The 26899-nt window shown below is 45.8% G+C and overlaps 1 protein-coding gene across 1 annotated transcript in view; it reads right to left on the bottom strand.

Annotated features, from left to right (window-relative positions):
* Window positions 1-281: 281 nt before the first annotated feature.
* Window positions 282-26899, bottom strand: part of chsy1 (chondroitin sulfate synthase 1) — a 64486-nt gene continuing 37868 nt past the window's right edge. The window contains exon 3 of the mRNA XM_066648180.1: window positions 282-3131. Coding sequence (XP_066504277.1) covers window positions 1536-3131 — 1596 coding nt within the window. The 3' untranslated portion in view covers window positions 282-1535. The remainder of the gene's footprint in view (window positions 3132-26899) is intronic.

The following is a 26899-nucleotide window of genomic DNA, read 5'->3' as shown; positions in this document are numbered from 1 at the left end:
GCTTTAAAAACCTTTACTGCTGTGAAACAATCCCATTAAGGCTCTAATTGTTGTTTAAAGTATTGATGACCCCTGTCACTCTCTGTCACTCCATCATGTGAACTGCCTGTTAGGCCTCGTGTTGACAGGCCTGTCAGGCTTGTACTGAATTCCTTAAGACTCTATTGGAGCGGCTCGTCCTGTTCGTCCTGAATGTGATTAGAGATTCATTGCCGGGTGAAGTGCGCTGAACAAAAACACCAAGACAAAAGCATTTAACAAACTTTTTTTTTTCTATTTATTAATTAAATATATAACCTTTGCCCAGTCGAATGGGAGCTAACAGAGAACAAAAGTACAAAACGAAGCTCCAGACAGAGTGAGTGTGTGTCTAACTTTGTGGGAGAGCGGTCCACAAGTCCAAGAAGGCGAGGCGGTGGGCATCTGTCCATATCCTTCAGATTCTACATTAAAAGAAAATCAAGTAAACAAACAAAAAAAATAGAAAATACAAGCTGTGCAGGTGAGACCTCTGTGATTATACGTGATTAGGTTGTGTGTTTTCGGAAAAGTTGTATATGAACGGACACCTCCGTCCAGGAAGTCGTTGCAGGTTTATGACAGCTCTACCGCCTGCGTATACACACACACGCACGCACACACACGCGCACACAAACAAACACACGCTCACACACAAAAACGTACACACAATACAGCAACTGTGCAAAAAAGTCTTTGGTAACCAAATCCATTTGAAAACGAGAAAAAGGAAAGAGGAACAAAACTGTGACTGAGACAGTTGTACAATCTCTAATATACATAACCTCAGTCTGATATCGTACACGAGACTGCATTCAATAAATTAGACAGCGGGAATGAGTTGGAAAGATCAAAATCCAGCAGTTCTGTTCACATAAGTCTTAATCGAAATGAAACGTACAAATAAAATTAGAATTAAAAAAAACATGAACCAAACAAACCAAACAGTGTCGTTACAGATCAAAAGAGAAATCAACAGAAACGAAGACATGGTCGATGGCCCCTAACTGCAATCATCACGTTGGTGGGTTTGTCGACTGTTTCCGAGAGAAACGTCTGGTTTGTACGTGTGGCTTCCTGTAAACATTCACAAGTAAGAATACATTAAACTTTTCCCCCCAACACCACGTCTGCACGTCTGCCCCCTGACCCTCGATAAAAGAAGTCCCTCCGCACCACACTGTGACTGGCGAGCGCATCACTGAGGTACACAGTGTACTGAAAGAGTCCTCCATAAATACAATGCTCATTACTGCGTTTGTCAAAGAAATGATGTTCCAACACTTCAGAGGTCTTTTTTTATTATTTTTAAACCAAGCCGCAGCACTGATCAAAAAAAAAAAAAAAAAAAAAAGGTTCTGAAGAGTTCACGGCCTCTTGCTGCCGTTTATACTTTTTATAAAAATGAGTTATTTCAAAATATATCCACAGAAGTCTTTTCTATGAAAAAATAAATTAGGTAGTTGAAAACACCGTAAAGAGGAAGACAGGCGGGAGCAGGTCCGTGCTTGCGGGGCCTATGCTGTCCTCATTGAGCCATTATTAGAACTAGAGATCCTCCGGAAGCCGTGGTCGTTCTTCTCCAACCACAGCTCGGCCAGCTGCTGCGTCGAACCGTAGGACGAGGCTTTGGAACCCAGGCACATCTTGTATTGTTTGGGATCTAAGTTGGGGTCACATATGACAGGGTGATGCACGTGCACTATGCCAGTGTCTGTGCTCCTGAACAGCTTAATCCCTGACTGGACAAATTTGTTAAAGAGGTCTACGTCTTCCAGTCCCCAGCCTTGGATGGAGACGTCAAAACCGCCGACTTTGACCAGGTCCCCTTTGTACACACAGACGATGCCGTAGCCGTAGTGTCTCCACAAGCCCGTCTTGGACGTGAACACGTAGTGGTTGTTGCTCGGCACTTTCCCCGCGTAGACGACCTTCGGGTCGTACTGGCTGAAGATGATGGGAAAGTACGTCTGTTGCCCCAACGCTGTGTTCCCGCGACATCGCTTCAGGAAGTCGGCCGTAAACAGTAAGTCCACGTCGCAGTAGAAGAGCAGGGAATCGTTGGTGAAGTGGGCCGAGCCGACCTCCAGGGCCAGGGCGCGGGAGAAAGGACCGGAAACGGGTTTGATCTCCATGTCCGCTTTGGGGTACTTCAAGTGATACTCCCTCATCAGCTCGATCTGCTTTACACGCTCTGTGTTGTTGTCCGTGTTGAAGAGGAGGATCAGCAGCTTGACGTTCTGGTTGGGGATGAGACAGACCTTCTCAAAGTTGAGCATGAAACGCATAAATATTTCGTAGCGTCCCGCCAGCGGCACGAGGATGTTGACCTTCTGATCTTTGGGTTCATGCTGCTCGGAGCCTGAGCCGCTGAGCTTGAACGGTACAAACATCTTGAGGGAGCTGGAGAGAAAAGAGAGAGAGTCCGAGTCCTGGTTGATCCTAGCGGCCAGCGCTTGAGCGTCCATTTCATCCTCCTCCAGGAACTGGATCTTGCTGAACGTCTGCTGAAGGTAGGCGTGTCTCCTCACGGGCACCGTCATGGTCTTCCCCTTGTGCTTCTTGTAAAGCAGCAACAGATCGAGCACGTACTCTGCTCCATACATGGGGTTGACCCTCCTGTAGCCGTACTGGATCTCTTTAAAGTCGATGACCCTGCCTCGTGTCTTGGCGTTGGCGTTAATCATCTCCATAACCTGCATGATGATGTCGTCCAGCGCCATCTTCTGGGAGGAGTCGATGCCACGGCGTGGAGGCTGCCCTTCCAGGGCGGAGAAAATATACTTCCCGGTGAGGAACTCCCACTCCAGCACCTCCTCCCGTTGGTGAGGGTGGAAGCGCATGAAGGAGGGAGGCATGCCAAGCTGCAGATCCTCTTTGTGCACCTCCGTGTTGCCGTAGCGACTCATCTGTACGATCTCCCTATGGAGCTGGATGGTGCGGTGGCGGAGCTCGGCGATTTTGCGGCTCAGCATGTAGCTGTGCAGCCGGTACTGATATGGCGGGTTCTTGTTGGGATGGAGTGTGATGGCCCTGTGGATCTTGCTGTTGTGGAGGTCTCGGATGTAGCCCTTCTTGTTCGGCTCATAGTTCTCGTAAAACAACTGCTGCATCTGAAAGAGAAAAGGAAAACGGAGTTAAGAATTGTGTTAAATACCATTCACCTTTAATGAAACGAGCAGCAGGATCAGGTTCCCATTGCCCAACCTCTTCAAAAATGAGGAACTGCTGGTCTCACATGAGTTTTAAGTAACTGCTCTAGTTCTGTGCAACACAGGTTTCATGTAAAAAACTTTACATTTGAATCCACAGCATTGGAAAATAGGTAAATCAATCAGTCAGTGTGAATACTGACATCACTTTTTATTTGGAGGTATACTTCAATTTATCTCAATGCATTCGTTTTATTTTGGCTGAATTTTCCCCCCAATTATTAGTTGTCTCCAATTCCAGCATTTCACAGAATCTCCCCTGATCCAACGCCACTGAACAACTTAATGTGCCAGAGGTGTATGCAAACTGCACAGATCTGCACCATGAGCAGAGACCGTCTCATCCACCCAGACAGAGCCAGAGACCGAGGCTGAGGCCGAGGCCAACAGTGCACTCTGGGACTCTGCCCCTGACGCCTGAGGCATCAGGGAGGATCAAACCATCTCCTGCCGACAGGGCCGATGTTTATAGTATATACTCTTATTCAAACTACTGAACCAAGAAGCTTCTCAAATCTGAGAAGAATAGAATTCTTTTTGAGACAGAAGTATGAAATGTGATCTTATTATAAAGGAAAATACGTCGAGGAAACTGATATTCCATCCCTCACAAGTCAAGTCCACAACAGAGTCGGGAATAAACAAAGCTTTACCACTCAGAGGTCAGCAGAGCTTTGGGCATGAATTAAAACTGTTCGGCGTTTAACGAGCTGGGACACGGGGTGGTTTTTGTTTTCACAAAACTGTAAGAAAGAATTAACATCAACACCAAACACTGCAATCTTTTTGTCTCTCACGGACTCATTTCCTACTGTCTTTTCTCTTTTCTTGGAGACAGCAGCTCTGTACAGTCAGCAGAAGGTGAAAACAGGGCTCCAGCAGCGCGCCTTAATCCGTGGGCTGCTGGCTTTGGTTGAGAGGGATCAGGTTGGGAGCGGGATGGGGTCACGGTGACCTGAGAAAGCCCTCTTCCAGCTGGGAGGCAGCAGCAGTCTGGATGTTCCTGCCTCCGACTACAGAGCCTCGTCATTAGGAAAGCCTCTAATTAGGCAACTGCTGGTTTCTGTCCTTAATTAGTACTTCAGGAGTCATTATCGCAATTCCCTTACGGACAATGACCTGGTCAGCCTGCTTATTACAGGTTTGAAGAAATGAATGTTGAGTGTGCGCATTTCAGCTGAAAGGTGTTGCCAGATGTGCAGGTAAAACAGGAGGCTGGGAGGCACACAACAATCCACTGACAGTCACTGAAGTCTGTAAGGGCTTCATAGAGATCTGGGTTGTGGTGGGCCAAGGGAACTCACACCACTCCCCTCGCCGACAGTGATCCGAGCAGGGCACTGAACCCACACCCCAGGATCCCAGAGCTGCGGCAGTGACGCCCCCTGCAGCACCCGCGGTGTCACCCCAGTCACAGAAGTGTTCAGGAAAGTTGCATACTTTTGTCTGAATTCCTCCTCCCTTTGTTTATCCCTCGAGCTCAGCTCCAATAAAGATTATTTACTGCACTCAACCTCCATCTTATATAACAGTTCTGAAAAAGGCATCGCTTTGTTAAATGTTTACCTTTCCACTTGAGCGCTTAAGTACCATTCTCTTTTCTCCAGTGCAACATCAGGAGGTTGACGCAACTCTTATTTCATCAAAACATGTTCACGCTGACCTTCGGAGAGCAGACGCGTCCTTGGTGCGGATGCCGAGGGAATGAACTAAAGGTCTCCACAATAAAAAGAGGAGTGAATTCACCAGCTCCGAGATAGCCCTGTCCTCCAGCGTCCCTGAGCCTGAACAAATACATTACGGCAAGACAAAAGCACTTAATGCCTACAGATAAGACGGTGAAACCCACTCGGGGAAAGGACAGCATTAGCCTGGTTTTTGTCGGGTGACTTTGCATTTCCATTACAATCCGGTGAGTCAAAGTCAGAGGCTGCAGCCAAAATAATCACAGCCCAGTGACGACAATCGATCACACGCTTTGAAAACCTTGAAAGACAGGGACGTCTATGCTTTAACTTCCGCTTCCTGTCTATTTGTGCACACCTCATTGCACCAGCACACACGGAGGACTCAAAAAAGATTGTCGCCTGACGACCTTCGAGGGGATGTCAACAATAATATGAACAATACACTGAAAAACTTCTAAAAACAAACAACAAAAACATGACATCACCATCAAACAAACCTCTTGGCTTTGTCAGTATTAATAAATTTAAACTAAATTTAATGCACGTCCATCAGTGACAGACTCTGTAAATAACGTGTTTCAAATATCATATCGTTACTAAAACATTTTATATAGTGATATATATTTATATTGAAATATTGCCCAGTCCTCTCTCTACCGCTGCAGTAGTCCATCCTTGGTTCACAGGACATTAAGGACACACGATCCGATATGAACTCTTCAACTAATGTGAACGGAGCATGAATATGACCCTGGACTAATGCTCTCCGTGGCCTACGTCATCACACTAACGCACTACGGCAGACCCTTTTTTTTAAAGGAATATCTGGGGGCCACTGTTTAACACAGAAATTAAACGAGTGTTAAATGTGTATCAAAGCACTGTGTTTATGACAATGTTGATCACTTGAGCTTCCTAATGGACATTCTTCTCAAAACCAAAACGCGTCACAGGGAGGACGAAGCTGCTGCAACCGAAACAAAGGGTCCGTGTTGAGATTCGTCTGAGAACTTGTATTACAAGTTTTACTCAAGCCTCAATCTCATGACCACAGTTTTAATCAATTCTGTGAATCAGCACAGACATGTACCAGAGTAGATCAGATCGCCTGCAGGCTTCGGGGCACCAGACTTAGAGCTTATAAAGAATACAATATGAACTTAACGTTTAAGCGCTCTTCACACTCGGCCAGAACGCTGCAAACGCATTAGGACCAGTGTCTTGTTTCAGGCTCAGCTTCAGCTCAGACAGAGCGTCCAAACCAGCAGCACTCGTTTTCCAGTGCCAGAGTAAGCTTATTTTTTTCTTCCTCCTTTACTGGAAAATTCCAACTTCAAAAGCTGCTGCAAAAAAATGACTACTTAAAAAAAGAAGAGGCACTACTCCAGGAAGCAGTAGGAACAATTTCATCTGAGAATATCTCAGAAGGCTATAATTATCAGGGGTTAGAAAGATTCTGTGTGAAACACTGCATCCAGTAAATAACTGACTGCTGACAGATCAGTGCTGAGTCAACAATGGTCCTGCAGCGGCACGGCATCACGCTCCATCAGCCTTATCTACCATCATCTACTCCACAGAAGGCCTCAGTGCAGCGCTGCTGGGCATGCAGATCTAATTTAAAAATGCCATTAGATCGGTTTAATTGGCTCCACTGCAGTGTAATGGCTCTCACGTACAGAAAGCCCCCCCCCCCCCTCACGGTGCCCTAAGACCAGCTTTGTCTGATAAAGACGATGACCTCAAACGTAATGAGAGAAAGAGGACAACTCCCCTCATGCCGGCAGCTGGAGGCAGCTTCGGAACACAGCAACACTGGGGTATCGCCCCGGGACAATATCTCCGAAGCACTGCTGGGGTTCTTGGCTGTGTCAGAAATTAAACAAGTTCTTAAAGTGAGTGAAGTGTCGGACAGGTCACCTGAGGACAGCTATGAAAGAAAAAGAAACACCAGATAAACAAAAACAGAAATATTCCCAAACCGCAACGCTGGGACTACTTCTCCAAAACAATAAATAAATAAACGCTACATGATTTTACCGAACATCAACACACTTGGAGGAGAACACTAACTGCCAACTAACTGTTTTGTTACAACAGCTAACAGATGGAAGACACAAAGAGCACCATTCTCCCCCACTGAGAGCGCGAGGCCAATTACTCTGTAAACACAAGACATTTCAAAGCAGACCCATTCCTTTTCGGCCAAAACAACACTGAGCTCTGAGCTCATACACTGCAATGTGACAAGAGAAACACACCTCCAAATCACCAGAGGTTTGCTCTGATAACTCTCCCTCCTCAGACTCAGACTGCATCGTCTCTGGTGAAGACAACATTCACTCATTTCAGAAGCGTTATTAATGAATACAATTAATAGCACGACCACATTTCAGCATCATTCTACTCTACTCTTCTCTTCACTACGACGAATACTACCTTTAAATAACTCAGTGTTAGAGGGTTGTGTTCTGTGTTGTTCAAAGAAACAGTTCACTGACAATAAACACACCTCCACTTTTTATTCGACAGCTCACAATCTGTAACATGCCATTTCCAAGGAATAATTAAAGCACAAACACTTTCTCTCAGATCCAGGGACTGTGGAACTGCTTAGGTTTCAAGAAAACATTTCCTCTCGTCTCCGACAAACGCACTTCAATGGAAAATGTTTAAGTTTAAATTAGCTTCAAAAGCAATGTGCTCCTTTTCTTAAGCGCTGGAATTAAGCGAGACCAAACGGCCAGTGAACGTACGACACATTCCAAAACGCAATAAATGTACACCTATACTTACAACCACAATAATCCCATTGATGTAAAGCCACTAACGATTAAAGAGTTTCTACAGAACCTGAAATTCTACAGAGCAAAGAGCTTGGCTTGAGAACTGACTAACGCTGGAATAAAATTCTCAGGAAGACTCAAGTCCCTGAAGGATATTACAGAAACAACGCAGGATATTAAAGCACTGCAGACATCATGGACCAAGATTACAGACGACCCAGTGAGTTGTGATAGAGACAGAGGATAAATAAAGCCATTAAAAGCCTTCAGACAAATGGGTTTGATTATGACCACTGGCGTTATGGTTAAAGTCCAGGTTTTTAATGAATGATTTGTGGTGTTTCCATTTCCTCGTAACTGGGCTATCTCCCAAAGCCCGTTTTCTAATGCATTGTTTGTTGCATTTAGATGTCTAAGAAACATGATGAATGTAGAGTTTCTAACAGAGAGAGCGGCTTGTTTAATTCTCAGTTAACATTATCATAAAAGGGTGGCATTCTCCCACTTCTTAATGAAACGTCTGTGACCTGCTTCGGTCCAAACCCCACAGCAGTGTTCTCCCCCTGTGTAAACAGCCCCTGTTCAGAACGCCCGCTTTCAGCACCTGTTCCTTTAAATGATAATGAGCCGCTCGCTGTTCACCCCGACCCCGAGCGCACAGCAGTGAGGAGCGAGGAGCAGAAGCTCTGGTTTTTAGCCGTTTTCACTCTGTTCTCTTTCTTCTCCGTTTTTACTCAGTGCTCTTATTTCTCCGCGCTCGTTGCTCTCACATAAACATGGATCGAGCGCTGTGATTGGACAGACTCAGACGAGGGGGCGGGGCCATTCTAACATCTGTGCCCTTGACGTCAAAAGTGGAGCAGAATCAGGACGACTCGTTTTATCTCGAGTTTTTGACTCAGGCAGCGCAGAGAAAACCAACAAGACTGGGGTGTCTTGTTTCACAGTGTGTGGGTTGGTAGGCTCCAGATCCACGCATTAACAAGTTATTTCTTATATGTCCACTTGAACAACCTTGAACAAAGTGTATTTAAACCTTTTCTATGTGAAACTGGTGAGCACCAGTTGTTTGACAGATCTACCACCACACCATCAGACTCAGAGGCCTGGACATGTGATGACACGCACCTGTCTTTCTGTGGAAGCTCCAGAAGTACCAGTCTGCCAAACCCAAGCTCCGACGGCAGATCACAGCCCCCACAATGACGCAGTTGTGATGAATCAAGCGCTCTTCATCCCGTGAACACGGCCGTTGACTGTGATGTGTAATTCATCTCCTGAAGCGCTGCTGCCGCCCCTGAGGCCGGCTCCATTAGTCATGTTACAATTTGCATGGCTGAGAGTGTGTGTGTTCACACACAAGCTTGTGGCTTTCTCGTGTTGGCGTACGCCCGAGGTGAGAAAACAGGCCTGAAGTGGGAGAAGGATGAGCTCTGGATATTGTTCCTGAGAGGCTCCATTGTGTACCTCCCCCCACCCCAAGGGTCCTGCAACTAAAGCTCCTCCATTCATCCACAGCTAACGAGAAAGCAAAGGACTTCTAACACTTCACAGCTGACATCTTAAAGTTGGATCAAATCCCCTCTCTCCTATCCACCACCATCATCTCCTGCCTCCCCCAGGGAACCCCCGTTCCAGGATTAGCCTAGTTTTACATTAAATCACAAACGGCTTTCACCACCCCAAGACGGATCAAAGCCCGTGGGAAGAGTGGGCGGCATGAAGTTTTAATTTCTGAGAGAAGAGATTCAATAACCAGCCGTTTTTCAGAGCATCCCAAGGTGATAGTAAAGCAGCAGATCAGCTGTGAGCTTGTCATTTCTTGATCTTACTCATAAAGTAAGGTCCGGTCCCGGATGTGTTGCTTCAGCAGCTACAGAGCAACCAAGGCTTTTATTGATTCTCAAAAAACCTTTGCCAATGCAATTTACAGGTAACGAGTTATTCATTGTAAATAAGTTGAAAATATATGTTGTCATCTCATGCTTTCTGACTTTGGCAGGCCACAGAACACAAGAAGTTCTTGTTTCACAGTGTGTGTTGGAGGGCTTTATCTGCCTCCTTCAACAATCTCAGAAAACAGGTTTTGACAAACCAATGACACCATCAGGTTTAAAGAAGCCTAAAATCTAAATGATAAATTCAAAGGTTTAACGGGAGGGACAGACTCTGTATTGATCCCTTTTCATTTCAGAGGTGAGCAGGTGTCCACAAACACTGGCCTGAAAATTCAATCAAGGACTGATGTCATATTCATGTCAGACCGTCCACCCTTACCCTCCGTCTAAGCTCTGTGTCTGGCCTCGCTGGTCCTGGACAGAGCTCTTTAATCTTTCACCGACCCTCGGGTTCCTGTAATCAAACCTTGGGGACAGAGGCGGCCTTTTAATGAAAATCCAGCCATTTAGCCTTCAGCGCTTGTAGACCGGATCATTTCATCAAATAATCGGACCCCGGAGGTCATTCAGCGCGTCAGAGCAAGGGCAGAGCTTCTTGAAGAGGACATTTCACTCATCACTCCATTTATTGAAGCATTTCATAGCCAGCATTTGAGGATAAGGAAGGGCTGAAAATTGATGGCTTCATCCAGCACCTGATTATTCAAGGCCCTCATGCTGGGATAAAAATAAATAAATAAACCGCTCAAGAGCAGCATGTCGATGCTTATAGATCACCTAAGTGAGGCAGATTACGCCTGGCCCCTTTCTCAACACTAGCTGCAGAGGGAGAAAAATATTAAAACTGGTGACAGCCCAACGTCTTATTACAGCCCATCGGATACAGCTCAGAAAAGCACTGTACAACCAGGCTGGACACCGTGGTCAGATAAAATTAACAGCCACACAGACACTCTTTCAGCACAGAGACAAACACAGGGACTGAGATCATTCCCAGGCAAAGGACTCTGGAAACTGTCTGTGCTGGTGACTAATAGACTTCTTTAAGAGGACGCTGGACAGAGGCGCCTTCGGAGCAGTCCTTCAAAAACGAGATGCAGGAGTTTGAGTGGATTATCAGAGCTCATTCTAAATCATATCCATCTTTACAATTTACAGTTCACATGACAGGTTTGATCTAAACAGACTGATACTGAAGGGAACTGGTGAAGACGGTGATCAGAGGGAACACAGTTTGGGTTTAATTTAACGTTGATGCCTGCCACAGGAGACTAAATACTGTAGGTGGCAGATGTAAAAATACACAAGGCTATTCTCAGCACGACAATCCTGGATGTGTGTGTCCAGATGGGATTATAAAGCCCCTTTTCACATATGAGAGTTTGTGGCGTGGTCCTTTCATACAACGAGGGATTTGTCAGACACGTTCTCGCAGCAGGATATGTGCCGCATGCTTTAGGCATGAGACGGCACCTGTGCCGGAGATACTCCGGGACATTACAGGCTCCATTCAAACACGCTCTCTCTAACTTTACACAGGGTTCCTACCAAGTCACTAGGAGGATAAAGACGGTGTAAAGTCTGGGACAAATGTTACAGTTGTTTGCGTTCACAAACAGAGCTCCGGAAAATGTTTGGGTTACTGTGCATGTGTGAAAGGGGCTTAAATTTACTAAGCTTTGTAGCCACTACAGTACAGTGGGGCCTCTTTGTAATCTTTTTTGCACATTTCCATCGTTATATCTTAAAATAGGTCTCGGTGCTGTGATGTCATCAGTGTTGCAGTCCTGGTACCAAAACAGTGTAAGAGTGGCCAAATAATCAACAGTGCAAGGAATGATCTACATGCATCCTGCCACCACTACGCCATGTTTAAGAGACTGATTTACTTCTTTTAGCTTGTAACTAATTCTTCTTAATCCGTATTAGAGCTCCCACAACTGGGACTCTTCCATTTCCAAAGAGGTCTTGTCAATCAAGCACTTGTCATCAAAGAAAAGTGGCTTAAATTACGCTGGCATGAGGAGTGGCGTGATGAGAGCCATCTGAGAGGCAGCTTTCTCATCCTAAATACTGCAGCCACACTCAGGCAAGGCTACACAAGCTTACTCCCTCTGAGCCCCCAGCTGCCTTTTTTAAAATGGGATTTGCTACATGGTGGCAGCTAGAGAAAACACATCAAAATGGGAGTAGCGTTTTCTTTCATCAGTGCCATCCTGTTCCCGCCAGAGACTAGTGCAGGCGCTGGAGATGGGGGGCAATCTTTGGAATGAATTTTGTGACTCTGACTCAGAAATGAAAAGTGGGAAGCTACATGTTTATCAGCAGTTAGCACCATCGTGAATGTTAGACAGCAGTTTGGGAAAAGGAAAGGGCAGGTTGGGAAGAGGTGGGAGTACTGATTGACTGCGTGGTCAGTGCAGGCCACATTCTTGCCGCAGTCTGAAGGAACAACAAAGTCTCTAGCAATGACCTCAATAGCCTGAGGTGTGTCCATGGGCCTGACCACGCCCAACAGGACGCAGGACGCAACGATGCAGAAAGAACGGAAAGTCTGGAGCACAGTGTCCAGCCAGGGCAGTCTGACCTACTTCTGCCAGTGGTGAGAATCTGGTGAAGGAGCAAGGCTGGGTTTAGGGGGACAGGCTGGTAGGCCTCGAAAACAAGGGCCAGGATTCATGCAAAATTTATTCAACATAATAAATAAAAGAAACCAGAGGGGCACACTCGGGGCACGTCGAATGCTTTGACTTGTGTTTTAGATTTGTCTCATGGACATAGCCGATTCAGATGATTCTCATATCTGTGCAGACAGATGTGCTGCTACAATGTTGAACACAAACTGAGATCCACGAGAGCTGTGACTGTGTGACGTTCCTTGGCTTGTAAGTATGAAGTAAACAGAGTAAGGCAGCCATCTGAAGATAAGGGGGCATCCAAAAGTGCACCCTGGCTTAGCTCAAGAGCTTTGGCATTCACACACAAATCGATGTCACAGCACACACACTTGCATTAAGAAAACAAACGAGGGCGGGAGGGAGCACACAGACGCCGAAGTCAGGAGGCCCTGCTCTGCACTCGGCCAGAGAGGCCAGTTCCTGAGGGCACAGCACTATGATAACTCAGGGTGACACAAACCATCCAGATAGCCAAGACGAACAGGATGGCCTAACGCCAAAACACACAACACAAGCAAAATAAGCTCGCTATCTAAATCCAGCCTCCAGTGACAGAGGGAGTGTCTATATCTGCTTGTGTTCTCTGAAGTGTAACACAGCAACCAACCCACTCTGCCGGCTCACACCGAAGGCCACAATCATTCGTGCCACGAAAGATTAAGGGTGTAAGAGTCGAATTTTCATTAAACTAATTGCGGCTGTTAATAGGCCCTCCTTCAGACTCCAGCCTTCTCACATCTGCACTGCAACTACTGAGGGAAGCTTATCATCTGATCACAGTGAGCTCAGATCCTCTGCCTCCACTAGCAGCTCTGAGACAAAGAGAACACTGTCTGTCAATAGCCTAATACGTGTTGGCCAGTGCTGCTTTGCTCATTTGGAAATTGGGATACAAAGCTCTTCAATGTAAATACCAAAAAAATCAGCCCTGGCTGGATGCTCTTGAAAGCTCTGCTCTCTTCTAAAAGCTTCGAGGTAGAGGAGTTAGATTTCTATCCCTGGCAAACACGACCGCAACACTGGGAGCAGTAAATCTAACAGACCAGGAGGGGTAGAAAAGATAGAGGGAGAAGGAAATTCCAGAGTGAAGTGAGGCTGGAGCAAGTCCCTGAGCTGAGCAGGAAGCAGAGAGAACAGGAGCTGCTCACTGCGTGGTGGACAGACAGGTCAGGAACGTCCAGAACAGAAGGAAACCTCCGGCCTGGTTCTGCTCCAGAGATAGGGGTCGTCTGACGTGTGACGAAGATCGGGAATATGACTTTTGCTCAAATCTCACAGCTGTGATGTTTAAATATGTCAAAAAGAACAAGATATTTTACCATCACTGCTGACATTTGTGGGAATCCTGCGAGTCAGGCGTGCTGGGAGGGTTCTGAATGAATAAACCAAAAGCACCTGCATTCACAGACGCCTCAAAGCGAACATCACTTCAACGCGAGGTGCCTGGATTGAGGAAGGATCTTGCGGCTGGAAGTCAGCAAAGTTGTTAGCAAATAATGCATTCATTAGAAGCAATGTCAAATGTGATTTACAAAGCTATTTAAGAGAAACTGGACCTGACATGTGTGAGACAGCTGTAACCTTTCATTTCCAAGTCTGCAGCACTGTTCCAACACACAAAAGCTTTTAAAGCTAAAGCGGGTACAACGCAACAACTCCAGTCCCCCAGCGTGAGCAGAGTGTCACAGACGAGTCCCTGGCTTCCTCCGGGTAAAGAAAGTAATTACTTGTGGAGTTGTGTGATATTCTGGAGCATGGTTTTTACGTTTTACAATATGTTTTTATCCACGTTCCTGCTCTAAACGTAATGCAGCCATTTGGAATCCCTGTTGTGTCAAAGAAAATCCCAACTGCTAGCGTAGCCACGGCTCTACAGGCTAATGAGCACGAGCACGCAAACAATACAGCAACTCTTAACACAGCTAGTGTACACATAATAATAATAATAATAATAATAATAATAAAGAACAAACATCCAGCAACACTTTTGAGGATAAAATAGAGGCTGTTGTGTAATGTACAAAGTCCAGCCATAACATTATGACCACCTCACTCATTGTCCATCCTCTCAGCTCCACTGACTGCACAGGCCCCCCTTTCACCCTGTTTTTTTTACCCCTAGTGCAGAAATAAGGTAGATACTGCCTCATTTATAATGGGTCCTGAGCTGTCTTTAGCTTCCTTTGTCCAACTCAAGGCTTTGGTTCAGCGTTTTCTTCATTGATGAAGTAATTTCTGTTGTGAAACGCATTTTCTACATTGTGATCATGACTAAGCCGTTCACTGTGGTTACAATAATACATTACATTTGTAGATATCCAACTTCCCTTTGATTTAATCATTTAAACATTACAAAATACATCATGAGAAGTGGGCTGTCCTAGTCTCGTCAATTTCTTCCCACTCAGTCTTCTCCGTCAGATCTCTCAGGACCCATCAGCTGTAAAGCTAATGCACTGCAAAGTGGTTGTTCTTAGGCGGTGAACATGGAACACTTTACTCCTTACACTCATCATCACCAGAAACCTGCCGGTTAGGAATGGATGATTCAAGAGCTTCCAGGAACGCAGGACTTTCCGTAGCAGGAAACATAATAATTAAGTGTGTGATAGGATTGTGATCGGACCAGTCTGATCAGTGGAGCTGAACACGGCTAACACTCGCATCTGTGACAGTGTTGGGGGTTTTATGCTGAAAAGGCAACCTCAGTCATATGCAGCCTGGCCCCAGGCCAGAGACACGTGTCATGACTCAGCAGAGATGGAGATGAAGGATGTTTGGAGGGAACAAGCCAATATCGTGGAAAGTATAAATACAACCAGAGAAAGCGGAAAGCAAACCTGGAGGTCTGAGCGAGACGGCTAGGAAAGATAAACTGACACAGGTTATTCTTTAAAAGGAACGTAATATGACACTTCACTGACCATCCGTCATTGCTACTCTGAGCTCAGCACTGCAGAAACTACACTATGTATCTCTGGAGAAGGCAAGGAAACCAACCCCCTCCCCATTGTCCCAGGAGCAAAAACCTTAGAGTTTTCCTTTAAGTCTAAAAACAGTCTGCTGCACTGTTGAGACAGATGTGAATCCAAGATCCCTGGCACACACTTTTCCCATAACTCCAATCACGAGAGCATTTTAGAGCCACGTTCCTCCTCTCGTCGTCTACACGGCTGAGCTTCCCCATCAACGTCCACCGTAAGTTACAGCCCGACACCTGCCCTGGTCCTGTCGGGAAGAGGCAGAGAACAGTGGGCATCTAGTCTCTTTCATCCATTACTCGCTTCAAAACAGTGCCACCTAGTGGGTGGGCGACAGAGCAGATATAAAATCATGATACTCCTAGATGTTTTCTTGAGAAGAGACGGCACAGAGAGAGAGAGAGAGAAATGACATGGAAATAAAGTGAGAAAACTAGAGAGAGAATGAGAGGGTGAAAGTGAGAACAAGAGACGCATTATCCTCTCTGACTGGAGTAGAAAGGCCCAAGATCAGTACAGGCCTTTTCTCCTCCCTCTCTCTACAGCGCTAAAAATATCCGTCCGGACACAGGGACTCGTCTGGGAGGAGGTGGAAGGGTGGGACTGTCATCTGCGACTTTAAGAGAGTTCAGTCCTGACAGCTGGACAGCAGTCTCCCCGAGCCATGGCCAGAGCTAGACCTGACCACGGCGAAGCCACAGACGCTAAATACGTGTGACCTTGTTTAAATCCCAGCGCTCAGCTAGACATGACTCTCACTTTAGCCAAATCTGACACGAGGTACTGTTTATTTATTCATTTATTTATAACCTTTTACTTTATTACGAAGCCTGAGCTCAGTAAGAGCTGAAACCTCTCCCCACTGGACTCTCAAAGGCAAAAGACTGGAAACAGTGAATAACGAACAGATTCGATATCATCTCTCAGTGCTGAGGCTTCTGGGTCGTTTTCTTACATACGTTTAAATACGTTTTCCCTTCTCGCTGAAAAATTAATAACTTGTACTTGCTTTAACTGGAAATTCAGTGAATAAAACGTGGACTTGTAGCTGTGTTTATATTCATTAAACCCTCAAACTGATCAGAACCTGAAACGCTCAGCAGCATCTGGAGAAGGGTTATTAAGAGTAGGACGAGCTCATTCATGCTCAAGGTCATTCACCATTTATAGCTTGTACATTCTCCACAGAAAGACAAAAGAACATTGTTATTCCACCTTAAGTGAAGCGTAGGTGTTGACTCACTCCACCGGCCTGACAAAGCACACGAGGAGCCAAAAATATTTCCTACGTCACCAAGCATTTCCGATCAGAGTCAGGCGTGGCGCTGTCACAGAAATTCCATTATCGACTTAATCGCTAAATATCTGCTGACCTGAGTGTCGTTCCTGGTGTTTATTGGTTTATATAAGAGACAACATCACCAGCCTCTTGCTCTGGAGCTGCTGTGTGGATTTCTTTGAAAACAGTGGTTATTCATTTATTTATTTAGAATAATATTTAAACATATTTAATATTCCGATGTCAGAGTATTGCTTTACTAAAAGTTCATAGCTTTTTAAAGGATGTAACTGTGCTCTTTTATAGCATTATATCTGAGGCAATATATCAACCACAAAATGGCTGCTCTGACAGGTCTATTCACGCACCGCACTGTAATGAACCTGAAGAGTGCTGGTGGTCTGAAGGCCTAGCATTAGGAGGCTGCTGCTGGTAGAAAGGGAGGGGAAGGGACAGGAGCTGGAGAGGCGGGTGTTTCCCGAGAAAGAAAGAAAGAAAGAAAAGCAGCTGGGATGGTTTATATACAACTGAAGTGATTAAAAGTGAAACAAAAGGGAGAAACGATGTTTTAAAAAGAGCCCTGAGTAAATATAATCTTCCCTGGTGAGCCTCGGCCCTAAACAAATGTCGCACGCCTACCAATCAGAGATGCTTCAAAGTGCTAAGTTTACAGAATCCTAACATATCCCAAAGCAGGACCACCACAAATGGATGTTTAAACACTGTACGGGACGGGTCCGGAAGAGATTACAGCCATCACACGTCCCACATTCAAGTAAAGTGTGGTGACGGAGGTTAAGCGTCCTCCTCCTTTCCCACCGCACGCTGACAGACATACATTATGAAGTGATGGGGACTATGGCCGGATAAATCATAACCAAGCTGGAGCGTTCCCATCCATTATGTCCTAACCTTGAGGCTTCTTAAAATACATCTTAAACCATCAAAATAACAAAAGGAATAATCCTAAAAGACAGGCGTTTCACCTGGAGCTGAGCTCATTAGCGCGGCCTTCTTGTTTAAACCCTACATGGGTGTACTGTCAAGAAAACAAGCTGGAACATATGTAACCCTGAGGCTAAAGCAGATATTCAACATTGATCAAGTTCAGGAGACCTGTTGAAAAGGAAGCCTTCCTTAATGAAGTGCAAGATTGAAAACAAGATCCTTCTACACACAGCTATAACATTAAACCCTAGAAACATCCGTCTGGGACACGTCAAAGATTTCGGCTTTTAATTGAAGCCATGCATCTGGGTGACATCCTAAAACCACATGTCTGCAGATGTCAACTGGTTCTCGTCATAAAGCTACAGACTGAGTCATGTTCTTCTCGGCTCTGGAGGAGGAGCAACACCCTTCTTTATTGATCCTTCAGATCCTGTATGAGGCAGGGATACTGAGAGGGAGAGAGGGGAGAGAGGTGGAAGACAGGCAGCTTCGATACTCTCCAGAGGCACTGCTGTTTTAAAACCATGTCCTGACGGGACTCGGGAGTTAACAGCTGCCCTTTGATCCCAACGGTGGCGCTGTGAAAAGGTGACAAAAAGGTAGCAGAACAGCTGCAAAACAATAACATACTGTTAGGACATGCACACTTGGCTCAGGCGCGGTGGGAACGGATGGGTGACCTGTGCCGTGATCCCAATGCTGTTCCCTGGGGGTAGCCTCTGTATCAATATGTAGACCCCTGAAGACAAAGACAGGAATACGACTAGCCACTAGGACACAACAGATTGGGGGGTAAAATCCATTAAGAGAGAGAGAGATATATAGAGATATGTTTATACAAAAAAGGCCAGTCACGCTGACATTACACAGATAAAGACCACTACAGCGAGCAAAGTCTGCGCACCATAAAGAAACTGCAAAGGACGGGTGAGAAAGAGACACAGAAGAACAATGAAAAAGACAGATAGGCTACTCTCCTGAGCTAAATGAGTTTTGGGAGTGGCCTCCAGATTGTGGCAGCTGTTAAGGCCATTACAGAGATGGGCAAGTGTAGAAGGGACATATTGCCAGGACTTGGATTTACGCAGCTTTCTTTCCACAGAAACCGTCCGAGCCTACGGAGCCATTGTTCCTCAACCATGGCCAAATCATATGGCCTATAAATCCTGGCTTACGCCAAGCTGCTGCACAAAGCCATTACCAGCCTTGGACCGGCACAGAGGCTGAACAATACAATCAGTTACATGCCAAAACAGACAGGGCCTCTTCCTTTCGCTCCATCTTTGTGACCATGGGAGCCGCTGGCATGTGCCTGCGCCCACACAGGCGCTGCGGCGCTCCGCATGACCCACGTGGGGCGCAGGCAAAGTCTAATTAATTGTGTTTATCAACCTTCCGTGGAGCCAGTGTCCAACTGAGAAACACAATAGGCTTCACGCTGTGCCTGATGAAGGAAGTGGAATGGGATCGGTATGTGGCGGGATAATCTCCTTCCCTTTCTGCCTGCCCTCATTTCACCCTTTCAAAGGTTAATTGCAAATTTAATTCATGGTAACATAGGCTTGTCGGTTTGGAGGTGTACGGACTGCTTCAACCGGACGGGGGATGGCAGGAGGGATCAGCAGTTGATTCGGAGTCATAGCCAGCTGTGTATTATCAGCTGCCGTGGCCTAAAAGCTTCTGACATCTCTGAGACTCTCTCCAAGCACTTAGAAAAGCTAAGGAAGCATAAACTCTGCCTTTCTTGGAAAAGGCGAAAATATTAAAAAAAAAAAAAAAAAAAAAAAAAAAAAGTGTCTGCAAAATCAGGAGCACTCAAGGAAAGTCAAGCATCGATGACAGCACAGCTTCAGATACTGAAACAGAGAGGCAGGGTGTTTGTGTCAACACTGCAAAGCTCATACACCTCATTAACTAGTACAGAGGGAAACCAGCGCTCATATTTTGACTTGCGGTCCGGCAAAATCTAATTAGACCGAAAGCTCGCTGAAAGAGCAGAGTCTCCTCGAAAAACCCGAATGCTCTTCTTATCGGAGGAGCCACAAACCCCTCCGTACACAGAGAATCTAAGCAAGCATTTGGAGATTGGTTGGCTTCCAAATAAAATCTGCTTTCCAGACGTAGGCGGATGAGTGGTTTGTGCCAGAAAGAGCATTAGCCTTTCTACGCAATTAGGCACCAGGCAACAACCATAGTAAACGCCCTCTGGTCAACGTTAGAGGAGCGGCGAATGTGCCCACTGTGAAGGCATTTAAAGCCTGCTTCACTAACGCCGGGGTGAGATCCACTTCTGCAAGTCCTGCATTTGATGGAGACGATCAGAGATGGCAGTGCAGCTGTGCAGGGTTTGATATTTGAGCTAAGGGGTACCACGTTTGTCAGTCTGCCTGCCTCTATCCGAGCAGAAAGACATTTGGATGCAGCCCAAGAGGAGAGGAAGAGCAGCCAACATCTATCTTTCTGTCAGGACACAGACGCTGCAGTCCCTGAGCCTGTGCAAAAGAACTCCTCTCTTACTATCAGAAAACAGAACGAGACGTGACAGACTCTAACTGTCATGTTCCAGCGTCCTCTCTCTTCATTGCTCTGAGAAAGAGCTAATTGCACAGAGCTCATATTCAGATGAAGATGTGAGACAATCCTCCCAGGAGTTAAAAATGACATCTATTTCCCTTCCCCTTTCTTTAAACGCCTCGACTGGACAGGGTGGGCCTGCTGACCATCGGCTCGGTTAGACTAAACAGTGAACTTCCTCTATGAGGACTCCTTTATTTGGTCGTCTGTTCATATTTTGGTGATGAGTGACATTTGGAGGATTAACCAAGCGTCTCAAACTGTCCCTCAGTGTCTCCCAGGCACCCTCGAATTATATCGATTTTACTTCTGATTATTGATTCGAGTTCTAACGTTTACGTATAAAAATCTCTATATATTTAACTTTCAACTCTGTGATTCATGAATTTTAGACTATTTTATCGCTACGTTTATAGAATACTGAGTGACACATTATGAATAGAAATGTGAATTATAACTTCCTTAACACAAAAATAAAGAAACTGTTAAACTTCCCGATCTCAGAGCCAGTCTGATCAGAGACAGTCCCGATCTCAGAGCTAGTCCCGATCTCAGAGCCGGTCCCGATCTCAGAGCCGGTCTGATCAGACAAAGTGACCTGTGAACAATGACATAATTCATGGCTTGCTTTACACAATAAAGCAAATCATGAATGAAATCATGTGATTACTGGAACTTGTATATGATCTAGAGTTAAAACTGCTGCTGTAAAGTTCATTACACACAACTCAAAGTGATTTCTGTGGAATTTGGGAGCTGATCGTGCTAAAAAACAAATAAAAGGTAGGTAGAGAGACGGCTCTGTTTTGGTGAAGACATCAGTCTTGACCCTTCGTTCTCACAAACCAAATTTATATATATTTATCATTTTTAAAAATCACACAGCTCTTGGAAGTTTGGGACTGGTTTCAAACCGGAACAGGGTTTTGAATCCCAACCCTACCTTCCACCACTGACTAAAAGCCTCCCCAGCACTGCCCTAACTCCAAAAGGTCAGACTCTGGCTGGCTCTCTCTGCCACTCTCTCTCTTGTGAACTGTGACTGAAGGTGAAAGAGGACAGGGTGCGTTATCTGAATGCGTTTCTTATCCAACAGGAGAGATCGCTCCTCTCTCATCGTGTTACTGCAATTAGAGTCGCAGGAGCCAGGAAGACAAGTCCAGAGCATTCCACTTCACTGTAGAGCGCCATTCATCAGGAGGGAGCTGGAGATTAAGCGCTTCAATCCGCACTGGACCGTCCCGGTCCATTCACCCAGAAACCCAACTGAAGCACAACCAAACATAAGTACATAAACACACCTGGAAAAGGCTAAATTTGACACACTGTAAAATAAACGAAATGCCCCTGATGATGCAGTACGGCGTGGACAGAAGGAGACGTGAAGTAAAACAAACTGTGGTCACAAAGAAGGCAAAAACACATCTTAAAAGCTTTGGGAAAAGTTGAGGGTGTTGCACCATCTGTGTCCAGCCTCCCACTACTCGGCCACTGTGGTGTAATTTAAATGTAGATTTGAGGTAGGACTGGGTGGATCTCTTCTGGACTTCCACAGGGACATGAGTGCAACCCTCACATGTTCTTTCTTTGACTTCAAAGTTCCAGTTATTTAACAGTGAAACTTTTCCATGATAATTTCCCCTTCGTTCAACCTGCCAATTACAACAATGATTCATAAAAGACGAGGCGGCTGTCCACAGGACTCAAAGAAAACGACAGTAAACCACAGAGGGAGAACAGTCTTAATCAGACCTAGAGTAATAGTCCTGCAGGATCCTCCATTCATACGTTCATTCATCTTTGTAAATGACATATTCAAGTCCAAGTCCTATATCAAAGAACACCTCTCCTGTAGACACCACTTCATACGGCGGTGGAAGTCAAGCAGATCAGAAAAATCATCCAATTACGAAAAGGAAGATCAAGAATTACCACAGTAAACAGACCATTTGTGTGAATTTAATAGACTGCATACGGAGTGTCCGGTGTTTGATGATAAAATAGATTTAAACATTAAAGCTTTAGTCCCCCTTCACCCTCTGAGAGGCTTTCATTACAGTGAAACTTTCAGAAATGGCCCAAGTTCACCACTCTCCTGGGCTTCCTCTTGGTGGGATATCATGCCATCGCATGAGCGACAGAGACACTTTCTTAAAATTAGTTTCCACTGAGTTGTAAAGTCCCACGCAGTCAAAAATACCCCGTAAATATCTGACAGATGGTTCAGAGAGAAGCCAAGGGGGACAGACCCATCAAACCGACATCCATTCACCGACATCAGGAGACTAGACTTCCCAGAAGTTTAATAAGTGCAGCCGTCCTCCGTCTGAGAGGTTTTATTTCTGCCCGGCTACTCCTTTAATATGAGAACATGGAACTTTTCCATGCCACCACCTCTCGTTCAGCCAGAGGGGGAAACTTCAGCTCCACTCCCGACAGAGATCATCTCCCAAAATCCTAATTGTAAGAGGATATTAAGGCAATTACGCTATGGGATGCCCTAATTGTTCGACCGTTTCAAACGCTGAGGGCTGCCTCGTCACATCCAGCAGGATTTGGTGAGACAGCACTTTCCACAGGGCTGCGAGAAGAATGAGAAACTGGAAAAAGTGAGAGGGACGACAGACTCGCTAGGCTTCCCTCACTGGAAAGAGAACAGGCTCAAGTGGTACATTGTTATTACTCCAGGCACAGAGCTAGTTACTTATGTAGGACGTTTCTTGCTCCACCAGATCCAGACGAGCCTGCAGTCCGGCAGCCGTAGCCATGTCTGACGTTCTCTTCAATAATTAACACAACCCACCCTTTGATGTGAATATTTCAGCAGGTTTGTACCGGCTAGACACAAAATAAATATCGACCGTGACCAAGAGTAAGAGATAGCAGCTCAGCGCAGGACTGTCTGCAGTCGTGAGCAATTTACAAGCCTGACAAACCGCTTTAATTACCACCCTCAAAACACCACGCTTTCCTTGTCCAACAACAGATGACAACCATGCGGCACGAAGACAATCGTGAAAAAGCCAGAGACACACACAAAGGCTTTTGTGTCTCTCGTGGCCTGTCACATAGAGGAGCTTCTTTCTCCTGTTGAGAGCGATGCTGAGGAAGGATGAAGAATTGGCCCTCTGTTGGTGAAGAGAGTGGGACTGCCACCATAATGAACAACTCCTGTCGATCAATGAGAAACGTGCCGTCTCCAGCAGAACAAACGCCTTCAGGCGTCTCTCCGCTGGCAGCTGTTTGACTCTGGCAGGTTGTCACTCACAGTGTGTAATCAAATCTGAGCCTCCTCCTTTCATGTTGGTCTACAGAGCTGCTTTGGCAGTGCAGCTGTAAAGACAACTGTTGAAGGAAGCAGGGACCATTTTGTTTTCGACTTCAAACTGATCATGTCCAAAACATTAAAAAAAAGGACAGAATTTTTAAATCATTAAAGCCTGTCACACCCTAACGACTTCACATTTCATTACTTTGGATGATTCAACAGCTCCACGTCTAGAAGAATTGCAAATCTTTTAAGAAACTGCTCAGACTCGGCTGATCACAACAGCATTTGGAGTTATGGTTCGGATTAAGCCGTGGTCACGCTAGACTTTAGTAAGCTAAATCTCACCAGAAAAATCCCTTTTATTTGAATGGAATTCACTGCAAATGGGACTTTGAACCACAAATATCTGGGGTGAATGCGTTTCGTGAGCAAAACTTTGCTGAGCACCGACAAGCGAATCTGCATACCTCAACCAATCGCATCACGGTTATGGTTGTGGAGACATGAAGGGGCAGGGCTTTGTACACCGTTACCATAGACACAAAATGGAGGACACGCCAACTGTAGCTGTGAGTAAGCACAGGATGTTTGACACTATCCAAGCAGATTTAATAACGTCCTTAACGGCAGGAACATATCTGAGAAGTTTTGAGAGGGAACCTAGTTGAATGCATGTTAAACATAAAAAAAAATCTACATTATTCAAATGTGATAAAACATCCTGCTTTCAAAAGGCTAACTGCACCTCAGAAAAGCTCAATTACCAAAACACAAAGTAGTTCAGCGTGTGGCCACGTTCACCAGAGGCTCATCAGAACCGCCTTCACCCCGAGCTGAGTAGGGCATTTCAGTCCTGCGACTGCGGGAGGAAAGTCAAGACATTCCAGGCACCTTGCTTCTTCTCAAAGACACCCCTCTCCCCCTCCAGAGCCCACCCTTCTCCCGCCCGCCACACAGACTCTGGTTGTAATGGGGAAATTGTAAGTTGAAGACAGGGGCAACCTGAGCTGGCTTTAAGTTTTCACCTGCTTCAGTGGCACACAAAGACATCATTCTCCTGCAAGTCCTGTGGGGAGCGACCTCACCCTTCATAGCACCGCACTAAAAATCTGCAGACACCCCACCCCCTCCCTACTTTCCTTAAGCTGATTCAGAAGTCAGGGCCAACCTCGGCGAAGGGAATCTCTGCATTGTAGTAGGAGGACCATTAGCACCATTAGCACCAACCAAAATTACCTCTGAGATTTATCAGAGCGTGGGGATGGAGAGCAGCAAACAGCTGTCAGCCACTAAGCCACAGTTCCTGGTATCATTATCTCCATCTCTCCCTCTCTTCCTCTCACGCACTCACCTTCCCACACTAGTTTATCCCCGGCTCTGCCAGGGGTGAGGGGGTGATCTACAAAAAGGAACTCCATGTGATAAACAAGGGCTCTGGAAAGCTGATTCTCAGCAGGGAAGGCCCGGACCCCACTGCAGTTTGTGCAGCTGAAAAAAAGGCCCCATGCTAATCGAGCAGTTCTTTGAGTCCAGCTGGAGAAACTCAAACCAAATGCTTAGCAGGCCACTCACTACAGCGAGCCAAAGCTAAAAACAATCGTGACCACTGAGGCGATCCCTATTGTCCGCTGTTTGCAAACAGATGCAAATGAAATTGTGTTTAACAACAAATGGTCACTTCTACTCTCCCTTGAGCAGCGGCCACTTGGTGCAACACAGACCTCAGTTACAGCGCGATAAAGGGGGTAGTTTACGTGTTTAAATACACTTTAAACAAACCATTTACTTACATCTTCATATGAAAGCATTTAAAGTGTGTTCAATTGTCTACAGTCAACGTTTCTCCTCAGATTCCTACAAGAATACGGTCTCTCTCTCTATATTCAAACCTGCATTTATCAATTTGTTAATTCCAGGTACTTTTCACACCCTTACTGTATACTTCCTACAGGACGGACCAATAGAAATGAAATTAAATGATATTAACTTAAATAAACCTTCGCCTTTGTCCTGTGTCTTGAATGCTAAACAGAGGGAGAGAAAGAAAAACCTGAAACTTTATCTTGCCACTTTTAAATCAGGTTATTGAAGAAACAGCACTCGGGTCTGAGCTCCGCTGACAGCTTCTTATCTTTTCAGAGACAAAAAGAGCAGGGCCCAAGTTGTTGGGCCTTTGTGTGAGTTTGGAAACTTACTGAGGCAGCCATTGTCCCGCTACATGTCCAAAAACACTGGGTAACGGATGGTGCCAAGAGGTCAAAGCACAGAACACAAAGAAATCCCTGGGAAGGTACACAGACCTTTTCACTGTATCTGTCCAGTAAGCGCTCACACCGAGTCCTGTGCAACCGCAGCCCCCCCCCAAAGCAAGGTACCTCTGAAAAATACATCCAGATTCATCACTGTAACGGCTGAGCCTTCATTAATAAGCTGTGTGTGTTTATGTTTGATTTGCTAGTACGTGAGTCGATTCCACCGGTGGTGTTCGTGCGTTGGTACACTCAGTGGACATTTGTTTCCAAAGCCGCTAACACCACTCCCTTAAAGAGGATTTGTTTCAGTCTGTTCAAATGTCTCCTTGCATTGGAGGGAATCCCAGTGAACGGCTAAAGCTATGTTTGCTCTGTCGCACTTGACTGTGCATGTGAAAACAGAGGCTCAGTCAGTCTCTCAGCCCCATCACCGATGCTTGCACAGAGATCCGACGAAGGCCTGAGCGCATGTGAGGGGGAAAGAAATCAATAGGATACAAATTGGAGCAGGAGCAGGAGAAAAGGCCACCGCTCTGGAGCTAATGAGTTAAAAAGGTTTCCAGTAGATTCTGGGTTGTGTGCTCTGGAGCGGAGACACCTGGTCAATGCCTCCAGCTCTAAGGCTCTTAGGAAGTAATTGGGTTAAAAGGACAGAGAACTTTGTAGAAGCGCAATGCTGTTTGCTTTGGGGACTTTGAATGAATTGTTCTCACAGTTTGACTCGTCCATCAGAGGAATGCCAGTCAGGCTGGTGGCCTTGGACCACCTGAATGACCCGTGCCCTGGAAAACACCAAGCAGCCAAACAAACAAATGGCCCAACACATGGCAAACAGACCGTGGAGGAGTCTCTGAGGCGAGACGTGGTGGTCCAGAGGTCAGTGTGTCATTCTTCCCTCTGGAAAGTGAATTATGTCATGTGACCTGACCTCTGCCTGCCATCAGCTGCTATAGATACATACTGAACTGAGAGATTTATTTCTACATACTGTGGTAATACTCGTACAGTCCGTGCTATGAACACTGGAGGATGTGCTGTAGATTAGTAGGACTTCAGCTAGACAGAAACCCGCTCAGCGACTCTCAAATTACGGAAGAGGAAAGAAAAAAAATAATCGCGATACAGTTCAAAGAAAAAGCATGCTTTCAGCCACTGCACCCTTTTGTCCTACCACCAAAAGGAGCCACCCCTCCCCTCTCCTTAGACAAACACTGGAGGGAAATGTGGGACATTTAGCAGAAAGGTGGAACAATGCCGTGCATTTGTCCTGCCGCTGGAGCCCCCGCGGTGTGTCCCAAGGCAGTGACGGGA

The sequence above is a fragment of the Hoplias malabaricus genome, chromosome 16 (assembly GCF_029633855.1).
Source record: "Hoplias malabaricus isolate fHopMal1 chromosome 16, fHopMal1.hap1, whole genome shotgun sequence".
Classification (NCBI taxonomy): domain Eukaryota; kingdom Metazoa; phylum Chordata; class Actinopteri; order Characiformes; family Erythrinidae; genus Hoplias; species Hoplias malabaricus.
This window is presented reverse-complemented; position numbering and strand designations above follow the sequence as displayed.